Below are 16,667 nucleotides of genomic sequence, written 5' to 3' on the forward strand. Positions count from 1 at the left end.
ATGAAGAGTATGTTTACAATTCTCCCCCTGGTAACCTTGGCACTGGTGATGGTGGTGAATATGTATCTTCTGTTTAACCATATCCATTTAAATTCGGTTCAGCCATGTTTTTCCACATATTCATGCTAATAAGTTAATTTGAATTTTGTGGGGTATGTATTTTACATGTTCTTTCAGAATAGGAAGTGAGCATTCCAGATTTAAGGTTTGTTTTAACCAATATAGATTACTGGTGTTGATCTAAAGAAAAATTGGTTTACCAAAAGATTCAATTAATTGGACATACGTGAAAAAACAATGTTTTCTGGTCCTTCCCTTCTTTTAAATTTAACAGTTTGTCTCAAATGTTGTGTTTGGATGAAAAATGTATTTATTCATTAGGTCCATCCAGTCAGTGCAAGCAAGAAATCTTGATCCAGTGGTGCCTGAAAGCCATTTTTCAGTTAAATGAATTGGCAACACAGAAACGTTTTTCTCATTGGATCATCTCTGTGGAATGATCATAAAAATGCTCTCCATTTAAACTTTTAATCCTGGCCACAGACCCAGCTGTTCAACTGTAATCATTTTCTAAACAAACAATTTTAAACAACCGACCCAATTGAAAACCACTAAACTGATTTATTAAAAACAATTCCACTGTGTCTCCTGAGTGCTAACATATTATATGTACAATATTATATACTTGGATACTGACAAATATTAATCAGGCTTTTGGGGCACACGTGTTGTTTTGGACAGTTATTTACAGTCAACAGATTTAAAGCTGCATTTGTCAACATTTATATGTTAACAATAAATGTGAGAGCAAAAGCAACGGTGAAAATTGGACTTAATTTCCCAGCTGGCTAAAAACACCAGAGAGTCCAAATGAATGCTAATGTTGCTCCATGTCTTCATGTAACAGCTCTGTGTTGCTATTTGTAAACAGGCAACATCTTGCTAACACTTTTACCAAAACAACTTTATAAGGTGATCATAGTGCATGTCTGCAAGTTGTGTTTACACATTGATCTGCTGCCTAATTTTAAAGTTATACCTCACACCTCAGAAAGCTGACATGGTGAATGTGTTAGCAAACAGTGGTTAATTTAATACATCCAGCAGATGAGAAGCAACACATAATTTGGAGTTGTGTTTGTGTCCATCCAAATAATGTTAGTCCTGTATAATCCATCATTTTATCTCTGTTTTGGTCTCCTCCAATTCCTGAGGGAGATATCTTGCTCTTAACTGCTACACACTCCATTATGATCATCAGCTTGTTGTTAACTTTGTTTGTTAGCTGTTTGGTGCTGACCAGGTTGTGGATTTACCTGAGCTTAGTCACTGTCAACAGATGCATGCTGCATCAGAAAAGCTGATAAGCTGATAAGAGCGGCAAGAATGAACCAAATTAGTGTAATGTGGGCAGTAAAACCAAAATAGTTTGAAGACTTTGTAGAGCTGAGAGAAACTAAAAAGTCAGGCAATCTTTATCTGTAGGTTCATCTCTATGTGCCACGTCTCTCAGGTTACATGTCCAGGTCATTTCACTCTTTAGAAATGTAAAAACATTGAGTAGTGTGAATCTTGTATATGTAATTTTTTTTAATCTTGTGTATATGCAGTGAAATTGTCTGCTTTTGCTTGTGTGCCCTGTTCTCTGCCTTTGTACAAAGTCAAAGTCAAAATTACCAAGTCAGAATTTGGATTCTGGTTCTGCACATAAGTGTTTGGTTTGAGATCTGAGTCGCATTGAGAGCGAACAATGGGAAGCAAATTTGCATCACTTCTCTGATCATGTGAGATAAACATGATCAGAGTCCATCCATCCATCTTCGTCCACTTATCCAGGTTCGGGTCGCGGGGGGAGCAGCTCCAGCAGGGACCCCAAACTTCCCTTTCCCGAGCCACATTAACCAGCTCCGACTCGTGGATCCCAAGGCGTTCCCAGGCCAGGTTGGAGATATAATCTCCCCACCTAGTCCTGGGCCTTCCCCGAGTCCTCCCCCCATCTGGACGTGCCTGGTACACTTGCGCCCAGGAGGAACCCTTACCTGAGATGAGTCCCAAATGCAACAAGTAAAGCCATTTCCGTATCCTAGTGATGCAAAATGGTTGGCACAAATTCTACGAGTGTCACCTCTGTGAGTGAGACTTCCTCTTCCTTGTCGCGACAGCACTCCAGCTCTTCCTTTCATCCCAGTCAAACCCCTTATCCTCCCACAAGTACTTTTAAACAAAGAACCAGACCAGAAAGAAGCAGCCAGCAAAGCTCCTCTCACTAAATTGCCATCAATTTATTCTTTGTTCTTACTTATCTGTTACACTTCCAAAACTCTGAAAAACTTTTATCCCTTTCACAGCCATGTCTCTGTTCCTCCTCCATTCCCACCCTACAATTATAGAGTGATAAACCACACTTACGGTATTCATTTCTCCATCTGGCCTAAAAGCAGTTTCTATTCACTTGAGAACCAGATAAAACAGTGTGTGTGTGTGTGTGTGTGTGTGTGTGTGTGTGTGTGTGTGTGGGTGTGTGCGTGTGTGTGTGTGTGTGTGTGATAAAATGGAATAGGACATGTCAACAGGAGATTTTTGCTTGCGTGCTGCCACCTAATCTCACGCATGATTAGGAGAGCAATAACACGACTGTCTGAGCAGGTTACAAAAATGTGAGCTCCCCTCTCTATGTGTGCATGTACGCTTTTATGTGTGTGTGACAGCCTAGAAAATGTTTATGGAACCACTAACATTACACCCAGACTCTTTCTTTCTTTTTTTCACCTGTGCTCCTTTTTAAGCGTTGCCTTCATCCAACCTTTGTTATTTCGGATTCCTTCTTTAACATCCTCTATGGCCTCTCATCAATTTTTATGTCTGCTCTAAAACAGGTGTATTGCGGAGATGCACACAATTTGGATCAGTAAACAAACAAACGCTCCCACACAAACACTTACTCGACAGATGCTAATGGTCAGCCTGCTATTACCTTAAATTGCAGCTCTTATTCTTCCACTTCTATCACTCATCCCTCACCCTGACTAAATTCCATTCTTTTATTAACTGCCTGACTCTGGCCAGTCCGTGACTTCCCCAATGTGCCATTTGAGTGTAAAAAGCTATGATGTAGTTTGATGAAGAAGAAAAAATTGAGGGAGAAGAGAGCTTTTGTAGTGCGCTAAAGCATCCACATGCGTGTGTGTGTGTGTGTGTGTGTGTGTGTGTGTGTCTGTGTGTGTGTGTGTGTGTGTGTGTTTGTGTGTGTGTGTGTGTAAAAGGGAAGAAGGGAGAGACTGTCAAAAAAAAAGATAACAACTCATCACAAATTGTAGAGTATAGCGCCCTCATGTGGTGGCTGTCTAGTTTAGAATCAAACCAAAGATTATTTCTTGTTAAATGTTTAACATTAAAAAATGTTTAAAAACTGCAAAATGACAACAAAATCAAAATATTTCTCTTTTCTATTGAAACCTTTGTTTTCGCCACTGTTCAGTTGTGTTCAGCAAATCAAACCAGACAGCAGGTCCAGGCTTGATAATTGCAGGTATTTTAAATCTGTACTAAATTGAACAACATACGACAATAATAGTTGATGTTTCTCCAAAGTGTGGATGAGATTGACTCAGCCATACAGCCTGGTGGAGTTCAATTTACGGAAATAACTAACCTTGGCATATTTGGCATGTTTCACTGACCTAACGAACAATAACTGCTCATAGCAAGTGCTGCCACAACTTTTGTGTATTGAAAGTGACGTTGGTGGATTAGATTTGTCACTCACTACAGATTAGGTTAGGGTTAGACAGAAAACGGCTAACATGAACATCATGACTAAATAATAAAGTGAAATAAAATGGCAATATAGTTTGATCATCAGTCTACAAACATGGTACACATTCCTTAAAATGTATTTGAGTTTAATAAAAATGACCACAAACTAATTTGACAAACACCACAAACCTGTGTCCAATTTAAGTAATATCCCAGCACAGCAGGACAGGTTGGACCTGGGACTCCAGGCAAAATATAATGACACCGCCATGTGTAGCCTGGTGAGTACACTGAACTTGATTGACCCTTGTGTCAGGTAAATTACTACATACACACTCCACACAGCTCTTCTTTGCCCTAAGGCCATAGTGGGTTAATTTGGGTGTGAGTCAGGTTACTGACTTTTGGCAGCTGTAAAACACACACCATATTACCTAATATATGGGTACTACTTATACAACACTGACCTTAATTTGTACATGCCAGTGTGTGTGTGTTGGTATGTGTGTTACCAGTTGACGTCTGTGTGGGGGACCTTTGTTCACATCATTCCTCATCACTCTCTCTCTCCTCTCATTTCCTGTCATCATTCCACTGTTGCTGTCCATTGAAAGCAACACTGATAAGCCTATATGTTCCGTGTTTGCTGTAATCATTCCTGCTGTCCATTCTGGCTGCGAAGAGATCCCTTCCTAAAAAGAGATTTTAATACAAAGTATAAGTAATGAAGGAAAAAATCCACAGTCCTCGTTCTGTGTAAAAACTGACAGACTGTGTTTCCTTGCTGAGCTGCAGCAGACAGATAGCAACACAAATAGGAAATGTTGCACTAAAAATAATATAACTCTGGAAGATACCCACAACATTTATCAGACTCAGACTGCTGAAATGTCACCATAGCTTTAGGTAAATTTTCAAAGTCAGTTTTACACAAACTGAGGACTGTGGATTCTGTCTCCCATTACTTACATTGAAATCGTTTTGCAGCCAGCAAGGACAGCATGATAACAGAAATCAAAAAACTGTGCAAGAAGCATTCACAGAAGTAAAAGAGCAAGTGTAGAAATATTCTCTTACAAGGAAAAGTCCTGCATTTAAATTCTTACCTAAGCAAAAGTACAATAGTATTAGAATTAAAATAAACACTATTTAAAGTACCAAAAGTAAAAGTACAGATCATGTACTGTGGCTCATTTCAGAATAACATTTATTATATAATCGGATTATAATTATTGACGCAGTCATGTGTTCATTACTTAAATGTTGCAGCTGCTAAATGTGGAGATAATTTTAATTACTTTACTTACATTACATTACTTACTTACTTATTAACTTACTTATTTCGGCATTTGTGCGCCCTGTAAGTAACATATGTGTCTCAATGAAAGTCATCCATCCTCTTTAGTTTTGTACTTTTCAATCCAGTTGCTGCCATGACAGCATGACGTACTGTTAGGTAGCTCGCTCTAAACTCATATATCAAAATATCTTAGTTGTGACACAGTTAATAATGTTTATCTGAGTCTGTTAAGTAATTAGTAAAGCTTTAAAATAAATGTAATGGGGTAAAACATACAATATTTGCCTCTGAAATGTAGTGGACTAGAAGTATAAAGTAGCATAAAATGAAAATACCCAAGTTAACGACAAGTATCTAATAAGATGCTAAATACTTATTTAGGCTCCACTACTGCCAAAAACCATTCCAATGCACTTATGAGCTTGTCTTGTTTTAACATCAAAACATATTAACCTATAATAAAATACCCTCAAATTGTTTAAAAAAAAAAGTAGTCTCAATATAACAAATTACACTTCTCAACAAAGGAGCAAAAAAGTCATTTAGAGAATTAGATTTCCTGAGATTGTTGGACACGTGGAGTCAAGCAAGAGTTAGTCTTTCATCCCGGAATCACTTGCCAAAACAGTGCACAGATGTCTGATGGTGAAAGAGTGGGAAAATCTTTTAAGGGATACGTTTTCAAAGAAATTAAACACTCATTCAGCTTTAGGTCAGCTGTTTTAGAGGACATTTCTGTTTCACATGTGTTACAGAGCGAAAAACCACAAGATAGATAAAGTTGAGTGAAGATATCTGCAATTTCTCAGCAACACGTCACAGATTCTGCTGCAGAGTGTGTGGGTTGAAAAACCACAACAGCAGTAAATCTGAAATGACACCTTAAAGGTCATTCAAAAATCAAGGCTTCCTACGGATCAATTGTGATTCAGGTGCCCTCTGTTGAAGTTCAACACACACACACACACACACACACACACACACACACACACACATGCTCCCTCCCACTCTCACTTCCCCTCATCAACCTTCAATTAAATCTGTTTAATTAGCCTTGTCATTTACCACTTATGTAAGCGTTTGTCACCATGTTGTGCTCTGCTGTAATCTATTCTTTCTATATCACTCAAATTTGTCACCCTGATGGTTGTTGTTTTTTGTTCTTGAGTGTGATGCTTTTTTAAGATGATTTTGATCTCAGTGCTAATTTTGTGATTACATTCCCCTCTGATTATTTTCATCTTAAAAAAATTAGAGGGAGTGTATAGCCTGTCTAAATCCAAGCCCAAAAGCTTGTAAAACTAATATAATAATTGTAATAAAAACAAAAACCAAGGCATACAAAATGCAGCTTGTTTTATGCATAGGCAACATATTTGACATGCAGTAAGATAATAAATTTCTGTTGTGTGTTTAAATGCTTTTAATCTGTAGGCTAAGACTTTGTAGCCTATTACTTGTTTGTAAAATAGCATTAAAAATATAATACTACAAAATTAAACCCTGGAGAAAACGTTAGGCATGAAAGCTGAAGCCTTCTCCTGTTTTCCTTCATTAAAGAACAGAAAAACCTTCTGTTTGACTTTTTGAAATGTCATCTTTGCATTTTAATGAAGGAAATATATCATCCCTGATTTCCCTGTAAAGACACTTTCTTGTTAGAAATTCTTTTTATGTTTATCTTAGAATAGCACAAAAAGTGGATAATAATCGCACAAACTGCTCTGCTTCTTAGAAACTTGGTGGGAGCTGTATCACCAGCCTGGCTTCAAAGACACAACCTCAAATCGCATCAGGATTGTAAACTTATGCAACCATGATCCGGTCAGAGCCGCAAATCCTGCTCACAGGCAAGGCAGATTTTGTGGCATAGACTTTCCTTTGGAAAGCCTACATTATGTATGGTGATAGACTGTGTAACAGCAGGTCCTTGTTTCCTTGCTTTCATGTCACATCTGATGTTTCCAGCCCTTTCTGATCCTGAAGAATATGAAACCAGAGACCCTAAATGAATGCGTTATTTTATGCACACTTATTCTAGATGACCCCCTGTCACCAAACGTTAAAGTTAAAATCTATGCATGAGGTCACAGTATAGTGCATTTTGAGAGCCTATTGCTTCCCTGATTTGATGTAGCCTTGACATTTAAGATATAGCCTAACACAGAATAAGATAGAGAATGTAGATAGACATAAAGTAGTCCTACAATTTCGATATACTTGTGTTTCATTTCAGTATTTTTATTCTTGTATTCTATACTTTATACTTCTGCTCCACTACAAGGGAAATACGTAGGCCTACTTATATTCCTACATTTGACGCTTCCTTTACTTTATAACATAAAAAAACACATTTTATGATTTGATGTGATGCAGTAGGCCTACAACACTAAATCACCCTACCAGGTAGTATATAATGTATAAAATTGCCTCCACATTGACAAACTGCAACACCAAAATGCTCTTAAATGTATTTGTTAGTGAACAGAATAATATCATATTCTTATTACTTCTAAGGAAGTTATGCTACATGATGAGTAAATTCTCAATTTCCCCTCTTATATCTCTGTAACTTTGCAGCCAACACATAATATAATAAATGACATACTCACATAATTAATATAAGGGATGCCATTTGAAATTTTAAATCCAATTTTTCTCAATTAAAACACCAAATAGGCGTGTACAAAAACAAGGTCTTCTGGCACCGGAAGTGTTTGTAAAACGGTTAAAAAGCCAGTTGACGTAGGCTAGCTAGCGTTAGCTGTCAGCAGGTTCAGTCATTGTGCAGGGATGGAGGTGACACGCCAAAGTAAGTAGCTAGGCACATTTGCTCACTTGAGTTTTAGCTCTCTATATTCAGTGTGATAATGCACAACCGAGTAGTGACCTGATATTTATATAAAACGGATAAAACTCCTAATTCCTCAGCTATTTTGTGCTGCTAGCCAGTTAGCTGTGTAGCTGCAAGGCTGCGGGTTTCAGAGCTCCGCTGTAGGCTAGCATGCTTTCCTCATCACGCTAACATAGCTACGGATGCGCTTTCCCTTTTTTTTGCAGATTATAAAGACAGTTTAAACACGGTGTACAGCGCCATAGAGGAGGCTGACTTCCTTGCCATCGATGGAGAATTTTCAGGTAACGTTAACCGCGTAAAAAGAGTTTTAGCAGAAATTGAGTTTGACAAAGCCAACGCTGTGTTTAACAAATATGAAATGTTATTTTTTTTCTTCTAGGGATAAGCGACGGTCCCAATGTCAGTGCACTCACCAACGGACTGGACACACCAGAAGAGCGATACACGAAGCTTAAAAAGGTTAGAGTTGATGAAATGCACACCTCAATGCATCCTGCTTTTTCTCCGTAGTCCAGTAGTGTTCTACGTATCTCATTTTAACTATCTTTCTGCCCACCAGCACTCAATGGACTTTCTGCTGTTCCAGTTTGGATTATGTACATTCACGTACGACCAGACGAAGTCAAAGTGAGTGATGTCTGCTTCACAAATGGAGAACTTCTGACCTTGATATTTAGGGACACATTTTAAGCACTATTTCTCAAAGGACCCCCCACACTGTCACTCATAGGATAAGATACTATCATTCAAATATCATCATTTTGGACAGTTTTATGAACAATATATATATGTGTCTGAAATGTTGGAAAAGCTAGAGCACATATTAACAAATAACCCTCAGAAAAGCTTTAAGATGTTTTATTCATAAATAAACAAATAAATCAGCATAAGATAGGTAATTAACACTTACAAAACAATTGTTGGGGCATACATTAATGTATTAAAGGGAAATAAGCAATACATGTAAAAGACACGATAACCTATAAACAATATGTATTCTAATATTCTTAAACAATATAAAAAGAAGGCTGAATGGTTTAGTGCAGGATGTGCAAAAAGGTTCAGGCACAGTGCAGTAAGATTGAATGAAATTCTTTCGCAGGTCATCTGCTCATATTAAAATAGCTTCTTTATTACAACAAGAAAGGTGTAACATTTTGAGATGTGTGATTTTTACACAGACAAATCACAAGTACTCTGTATCATCTTATGAATTAAAGCAAAACCGGATTACAAGACAAGCAGCAGTGCTGGTGCTCCAAAAGCTAGTTTAACTAATATTAAAAAAGAGCTTAGCACTATTTTTGAAAAAGTGGTTGCTACAATGCTAGCATATGAAATGTGACTTGCACCCAGGTTATTGTAAAACTCCCAGCCGCTGGAATTATTTTACTAATCCTCCATTGTTCTGTTTCCTGTGTTCCCTTTTCTGCAGGTATATCACAAAGTCTTTTAATTTTTATGTATTCCCGAAACCGTTCAACAGGACATCTCCTGACTTAAAGTTCATCTGTCAAGTGAGTCAGTGTTTCTCCTTGTGGTTATTGGATTGCTTCACTGTAAACTGAGAAATGATTTGTAATAGTGACAGTGACTCGGATGGTTTAAAAATGATTGTTACTGAAAATACTTGGTCAGCTGTAAAAAGATGACACACCTGTTTGGCTTTTTGCTTTAAAGTTCAAATGGTAGATTGTCTTTTTCCTTTCAGAGTTCCAGTATTGACTTCCTGGCCAGTCAGGGATTTGACTTCAACAAGGTGTTCTGTCATGGTGAGTACACCGCAGCACCAGATATGAAACTTCCTTTATATGAAAAATTGGAAGTGAATGCTTGGTCAATTTGTTAGTTAACTCTTTGTGTTTAATGATGTAGTTAAATTGTTCTTTTAAGATGTTGAGACAACAATAAACACCTGAGACGTTTTTACCCATTTTGTTAAACTGTCTTTTTGGTATAGAAAAACATTTGAGTTCAGAACAGAAATAGTCATATTTGCACCAGTATCTAAAAGTTAGGAACATTATCTAGCTTCAGTGTTTGGTTGGGGAAGCTTTAATCATCATATGTCCTACTGGAACAGCTGGCTCTGGGCCACTTGCTCTTCACTCTACTTGTGATACGGTGGTTTTTGTTAGCCTGTGTCCAGACGTTCAAATCTGTCTACATTTTTAACCTAGTTTTGGTGACTTGAATGTTCTGGCGGTTAATCTTTGTTTTGAATGATGTTGTGTCTGCTGTAGGTAGAGGGTTACGCTGTTTTCATTCACCCCTCCAAAACTGTACCCAAAACCACACACAAAAGAGACTGCAGGTTAAACGGAACCTGTGGAAGATGTACATTTTGTAGCTTTTTTTATTTTCCCAATATGCAAGAAAACAATCTTATAACTAATGCTCAACAAATGGCTTGCTCGTCTTACAGTAGTCTTTTGTAGTTGTCTAGGACAGGGAATGTGTTGAGCTGCCAATGTAAAATTGTGACTTGTCTGGTTTTCAAAGGAATCCCATATCTAAACCAAGAAGAAGAAGCCCAGCTGAGGGAGCAGACAGAGGAGAGGAGAAATCAACATGCTAACGGTGTAGGGACACCATCCTACATCTCCCCCTCCTCCAAAGGCCCTGCACATGTACCTGAGGAGCATAAAGACTACATCAACAGGGTGATGTAAGTGTTGCATTACATATTGAGTACTTTGTACAAAACATGTAAATTTAATAGCAGTAATGTGGCTCTTGTTTCAGACCATGATTCAGAGCTGTGTATTCTGACAGGGTTGTGTATGAGGATTGCGATGGAAGTTGCACATGGTGGTAACTGCTTAGTTCTTTCACACCAATATGTGCCAGCTAACGTGGCTTGCACCGTGATTACCTTTCATTAGGGGTTTATTGGGCATGGCCAACTGGAAGGAGACCCCATCACTGACCCAGGACCCACTAGGAGTCCCATGGACCATACTTCCTCATTTGCAGGGTTTCCGCCAGTGTATTGCAAAAGCGTTTTTTTTTTTTTTAAAGACTTTTTTTTTTTTTTTTTTTTAGGACTGGACAATTAGGCCGAGAGAGACAGAGTGTATGTGCCGAGTATGAAGTAAGCCGTAACATTACTACCCTAAACGTAACAGAGCAGTGTGTACAGTTTAGATAAATGCTACAACTATTTAAGACCCAAATCAACTTCCAGTGTCTTGCTTGCCACCTGCTGATTTAAGGTGAAGGGGGTTAGCAACTGCTTCAGCCCAGGCTCACTGGTGGTCTGACCTTAAGGTAGATCAACTATTCTCATTTAGTTGTCTTTGGAATAACTGGACTAATCTGAGGGATCTAAGGGCAAGGCACATCTTTTACATAATCATGTTAGAGTCTTCTCCTGTTTTCCCCACAGAGAGAAGGTTGAGGCCCTCTTCACTAACTCTGAGAAGACTTTGGACTTGGACCCATGTACCGGGTAATCTAGCCCTTCTATCAGAATACCACACCTACACTTGTATCTATCATGTTCATTTAGTAAATAGTATTAGTATTTTATTTTTTTAAATAACTCAACTTATATTTATATTGCCTTACCAGGTTTCAGAGAAAGCTGATCTACCAGACACTGAACTGGAAGTGAGTGTCACTCAACACTTTAGCATTTATTTTTGTGTTGAATTGAAGATTAAGATTTGTCTTGTTTTCACAGGTTTCCCAAGGGGCTTCATGTGGAAACTGTGGAAACGGAAAAGGTAAGAACATGTCTTATTTCAACCAATTTTGCCAGTTTTTGTGTGGAACATGTGAGATATTGATAGTAATTTCTGTATGTGTGCAGAAGGAGCGATACATCCAGGTCAGCAAAGTAGATGATGAAGAGAGGAAGAGGAGGGAACAACAGAAACAAGAGAGAGAGCAGGTGAGTTTGGTGTTCCGGATAGACGTTAAGTCGCATTCTTGTCTTAAGTGTGAGGAGTGTATTGAACGTGGGAAAACTTTAGGATGCACTAGTTTTAAAATCATCTAATATTCATACCCACCCCACACTTCTGTATCTGCAACAGGAGGAGCTAAATGATGCTGTTGGCTTCTCCAGGGTCATCCACGCCATCACCAAATCTGTGAGTTAAACTTTTCTCTGGTCAAACTGTAAATCTGCTCCAAATTTTGAATTGCCCTATAATCCAATAATATTACTTTAAATTGGAAGTCAGCAGTATGAATACATATCTCTCGTTTCATCATTATCACTGGACATGGAATTCTTTAAATATTTTTGTGTTGGAAAATCTGACTTGTACCCTTAACCTATTTCATCTGACACACAGGCCAAACTTGTGGTTGGTCATAACATGCTGTTGGATGTGATGCACACCATCCACCAGTTCTACTGCCCTCTGCCAGAGGTAAACCCTTAGTGGATGTCTTTAAATATGAACCCATATTTGGCTTCATGAAATGACGGTTTATTGCTAAGGAATGTGATTTTATGACTTATTTGTGCCAATGCTCTTTTCTTCAGGATCTTCAAGACTTTAAAGAGATCACAATGTGTGTCTTCCCAAGGTAATACTATCTGCTTTGCTAAAGTTGCTTACTTGTCTTCACAACAGTGCTATTTAATATATTGGATATCTATTCCCTTGTAGAATTCTGGACACAAAGTTGATGGCTTCCACTCAGCCCTTTAAGGTAAATGGTCTCCTTCAGTGCTGTAGAATACCAGCGGCACTACGTGTTTGAGATATTCTAGGAAGGTAATCACTTGGGTGTGTGTGTGGAGCTTGGCTATCCTCAGAGCTAAGGTGGGGCTACAGATGAGGTGTCCTTAGAACCCGCGTATCTAACAGTCCTGCATTACATTAATTAATTTGCACACAAGTTTTATTTTTATACCATGTATGCTCTGTGTAAATTCATGCACGGACCATTTTGGTTCAATACGAATACTGTACATGTACCGTACATTTTCTCTCACTCACTCCGAGAACTCCAAAAGTAGCGCAATCTTTGCTCATCACTGGTCAGAGCACCAAGCAAAAAAGTGGCTTTAGAGCCTCCAAATGTTTTTAAAGATTCTTCATTAGAAGTTTGTGTTTCAGGAGCTGATCACTAACACGTCTCTGGCAGAGTTGGAGAAACAGCTGAAAGAGAGCCCTTTCAAATCACCACAAGTTGGTGAGTAAATATACAAACAGTTGTCTGAACAACTCAACCTACAAAATCCTGCCGACACCTTATTTCTAATGTGTACTGTTCCTGTCAGAAACGGCAGAGGGGTTCCCCGGTTATGACACAGCCCAGGGACAGCTCCATGAGGCCGGGTACGATGCATACATCACTGGCCTCTGTTTCATCTCGATGGCCAACTACCTGGGTATGCACACAAGCACACTGATCCTGTTTGCAAATAAAATAAAAGGTGTTTGTTTGACTTTGTCTGCTCAACTCTCATCTCTTTACAGGCTCTTTCTTGACTCCACCCAAAGCGTACATCTCTGCTCACTCAAAACTAATTGAGCCTTTCTTCAACAAGTAAGAGATGCACTTAAATGTATTAATTTGGGACTTTCTTTCATTAACTGCCAAAAATCTTTAAAAAAATAAATGAAATGCTTCTTTTTTTGTTCTTAAGGCTTTTCCTGATGAGGATCATAGATATTCCCTACCTCAACATCACAGGACCAGATTGTGAGTATGATCATGTAGCACAGCAGAGGTATATGTCAGGATTGACTACATGCCTGGAAATGTTGGTCGATTTAAAGGTTTCCTGTGGCAGCCACTGCTAACATCTTGGCAAAAAAAATTTGTGGACCAGCAGGTCCCTGTTTTGTTTAAATTATGGAAACATGATGCACATTGTTGACCGATGAGCAAAGAAACATTAAAGCAGTGAAGAAGAGCAGTAAACATGGATGTAAACTGCACAATTTTAAAATGGTTTTGGAAACCTGCTTTGAAATGTTTTAAACGAGGAAGGAAATGCATTCATTGTGTTTTTTTGTGCCCCAAAGGATGCAGATATGCGTCTTGATGGGAAATAAAATGTTAACATTTCTTTTACAAAAATCATAGGACATTATGTGATTTCTGACCACGTGGGGTCAGGAAAACTCCAAATAAAGTCACAGGTCATACTATTAAGCTGTGTAAATATTTTAGCCTGCCACAACTTTAAACCAGCCACTTGTTAAACCTTTGCTTTTGGTTTGAACTAGTGCCACTTCTCTACTTCACCTGTTGCTGTTTTCCCCGCTCATTTCTTCTGTTCCTACAGTGCAACCTAAAAGAGACCATGTCCTGTATGTCACCTTCCCAAAAGAATGGAAGACTAGTGACCTCTACCAGCTCTTTAGTGCCTTTGGTAAGACAGGATTTTTTAATTTTATTTTTTAAATTCTATTTTCACATGGGTATGACCCATTGTTTTATCACTCACTTTCTACTTCCACTATTCACTCAGGAAACATCCAGGTTTCCTGGATAGACGACACGTCAGCATTTGTGTCCCTAAGTCAGACGGACCAGGTACAGATCGGTGAGTTTGACACCCCAGATGAAACGGGACAGACGGGACAAAAAAGTTTGTCTGTTAACGTCTTTGTCTCATCACGCAGCTATGAACACCAGCCGCTATGCAGAGAGTTACAGGATCCAGACGTATGCGGAGTACATCCAGGGTAAGCAGCAGGACAAGGAGAAGCTCAACCAGACGCCCAAATCTTGGGGAGAGGATGGCTGGATGAAACCTCACCACACCTCCGCTACTTGTGCTGGTTTTGGATATCCCAGGTACTATTGCACTGATAGGCTGCATTTTAAACCTAACGTTCAGTGCATTTACATCTTGCCTTGGGAGTTTCTGCAGGTATGCAACATTTCTATTCTCATTGATGCATTTGTTTAGTGTTTTTTGTTTTTTTTTGTCTTTGGTGTAGGGGTTTGAGGAAACGCAGCATCAGTCCCGCTCAGGGAGATCAGGGGACCGGAGATGCTTCAGTCACAGATGGCTGGAGTCACTGCTTGTACCCGGATAGCACAGGCAGCAAGAAGATGAAAACTGATGGTGTGTGTGCATGGTAACATGCAGCAGGGTCCCCCCCCACCCCCCCCCAAAAAAAACTAAAATATTAAAAATGAAAGCAAACTATGCATGTATCTTTTTTTTCTTTTTGGCAAGAATTTTGCAACATTGGTAACACTAACAAACAATTGTTAGAAAACAGATTTAAGGTATTTGCATCATTTTATGCAGTACATTTTAGTGGATTCATTTGGAGCTGCTCTGTCACACACTGCATAAATGGGTCTAATTGATTTCATGCACTGCTTGTCATTGTTTCCCAGACAAAAGTGGGCAAGCTATTGAGAGCAAGACCTCAGAAGGATGGCTAAAGACTGCGTGAGTAAAATTGAGGTGATCACTTATGCTGCCACTGTTATTCTCCTGGGATTTAAGTCTCTTAACAGTTGCTGTGCCCTGCAGAGATGCATCGGATTCAGCGGGGTCTAGTCCAGTCCCTGATGAGGTGGAAGAGCAAAGTCCTGAAGGCAATGATGCTGAGGGGACGGTACCTTGGCAACAAGCCACAACAGTCCATAGGAAGAAAGGTCAAAAGAAAAAGGCCAAAGGTGCGTTTCTCAGTGAACACTTTGAATCAGCTTGACACCGTTCAAACAGTTAAGAGGTTGATGTCCAAAAAAATCCTAGATTAAAGACACTGAATTTGGTGTGAACAATGTTTAAAAAAAAAAAAAAAAAAAAGTAACACCTTGAACCCTTTTTTTTTTTTTTTCTTCCCCCGTTAATCATTTTGCAAGACATTTCTAAGTAGCGCAACCTATCCTGAAAATACTTGTTTTGTACAACCTGTTTAGCTAATAGATCAAGGGAATCATTTTTATTACATTTTATATTTAGTTTTTTTTTTTTTTAACATTTAAAATAACTTGAATGTGCAAAATCAAGGTCTTGTTGGTGTTATTATTCTCATGTTTACATGTCTGTTCCTTGTACAGGGGCTAAATCTACAACGTCGCTGTTTGAGGTCCCGGAAGTCTGGTAGCGAGAGGTGAGGAGTGGAGAAGCCACTGTCTCACTATGAGCTCCTGCTCTGTCTCTTAAGCACTTACGGTGCTCTTCTGTAAGGTTGCACATCACTAGTAGTGGTGCATGCCCTAAATTAATTTGTTCACTCAACAGCTGTGGATACCGTGTCCAAAGCTACCAGTCAAGCTTACTTGACTGGACTATTGAGAGAACACAAGCCATAATGACAGCTGCCATATTTTGATCTTTTAGCCACGGGGCAGGCAACTGTTCTGGGGAAACACACATTCTTTACTAGAATCTTAAAAATCTAAACTCAATGTTCATTTATTGTGCTTGGACTGGAATCTGCCACCACAGCCATGCTGTCACTTTGAAATCATTCATTTTTAATGACTCAGTCATCTCCAATCGGTCTTACATTTTGTGAGTGAGTTGCGTGCGAGTTTGTGCATGTGAGGGAGATGTTACTTTTCTCCAGTCTGTGTCCCTGTGAAGCCCTTTCATTAATCGTGAGATAAAATGCCACCGACAGGTCCTGTAGTTTACAATATCTGGGTTATTTAGTATTTTATCAATTGTTTTTTTAAATATGAGTTCTGTCAACCTCCCCAGTTTTATCAAAACATATATAAGCTTATCAATGATGTGACATTTATTATTGGTGGCATTTTGATCCTTCATGAGAGGTGCTTTTCTTTTTGTACAGAATTGTTTTTCTTTAC

General features: G+C 38.8%; 1 protein-coding gene across 1 annotated transcript; it reads left to right on the top strand.

Annotated features, from left to right (window-relative positions):
- The first annotated feature begins 7,749 nt into the window (after nucleotides 1–7,749).
- On the top strand, nucleotides 7,750–16,667 carry parn (poly(A)-specific ribonuclease (deadenylation nuclease)). The gene is made up of 26 exons (XM_034891679.1): nucleotides 7,750–7,868; nucleotides 8,117–8,194; nucleotides 8,293–8,372; nucleotides 8,473–8,540; nucleotides 9,349–9,430; nucleotides 9,625–9,685; nucleotides 10,416–10,581; nucleotides 11,302–11,364; nucleotides 11,487–11,525; nucleotides 11,599–11,641; nucleotides 11,728–11,808; nucleotides 11,954–12,010; nucleotides 12,218–12,295; nucleotides 12,412–12,455; nucleotides 12,539–12,581; nucleotides 12,992–13,067; nucleotides 13,156–13,266; nucleotides 13,355–13,424; nucleotides 13,525–13,580; nucleotides 14,170–14,256; nucleotides 14,356–14,430; nucleotides 14,510–14,684; nucleotides 14,831–14,958; nucleotides 15,240–15,294; nucleotides 15,379–15,524; nucleotides 15,912–16,667. Exons 1-26 carry the CDS (start codon nucleotides 7,850–7,852, stop codon nucleotides 15,956–15,958), a joined length of 2,028 nt encoding a protein of 675 aa, XP_034747570.1. The 5' UTR covers nucleotides 7,750–7,849; the 3' UTR covers nucleotides 15,959–16,667.

The sequence above is a fragment of the Etheostoma cragini genome, chromosome 2 (assembly GCF_013103735.1).
Source record: "Etheostoma cragini isolate CJK2018 chromosome 2, CSU_Ecrag_1.0, whole genome shotgun sequence".
NCBI classification, from domain to species: domain Eukaryota; kingdom Metazoa; phylum Chordata; class Actinopteri; order Perciformes; family Percidae; genus Etheostoma; species Etheostoma cragini.

What these genes read in the sequence shown, in the direction of transcription:
- parn (XM_034891679.1), top strand. An exon ending in AAACTGTGGAAACGGAAAAG is followed by an intron (nt 11,642 to 11,727) that starts GTAAGAACATGT and finishes GTATGTGTGCAG; the next exon opens with AAGGAGCGATACATCCAGGT. An exon ending in ATTGAGCCTTTCTTCAACAA is followed by an intron (nt 13,425 to 13,524) that starts GTAAGAGATGCA and finishes TTTGTTCTTAAG; the next exon opens with GCTTTTCCTGATGAGGATCA.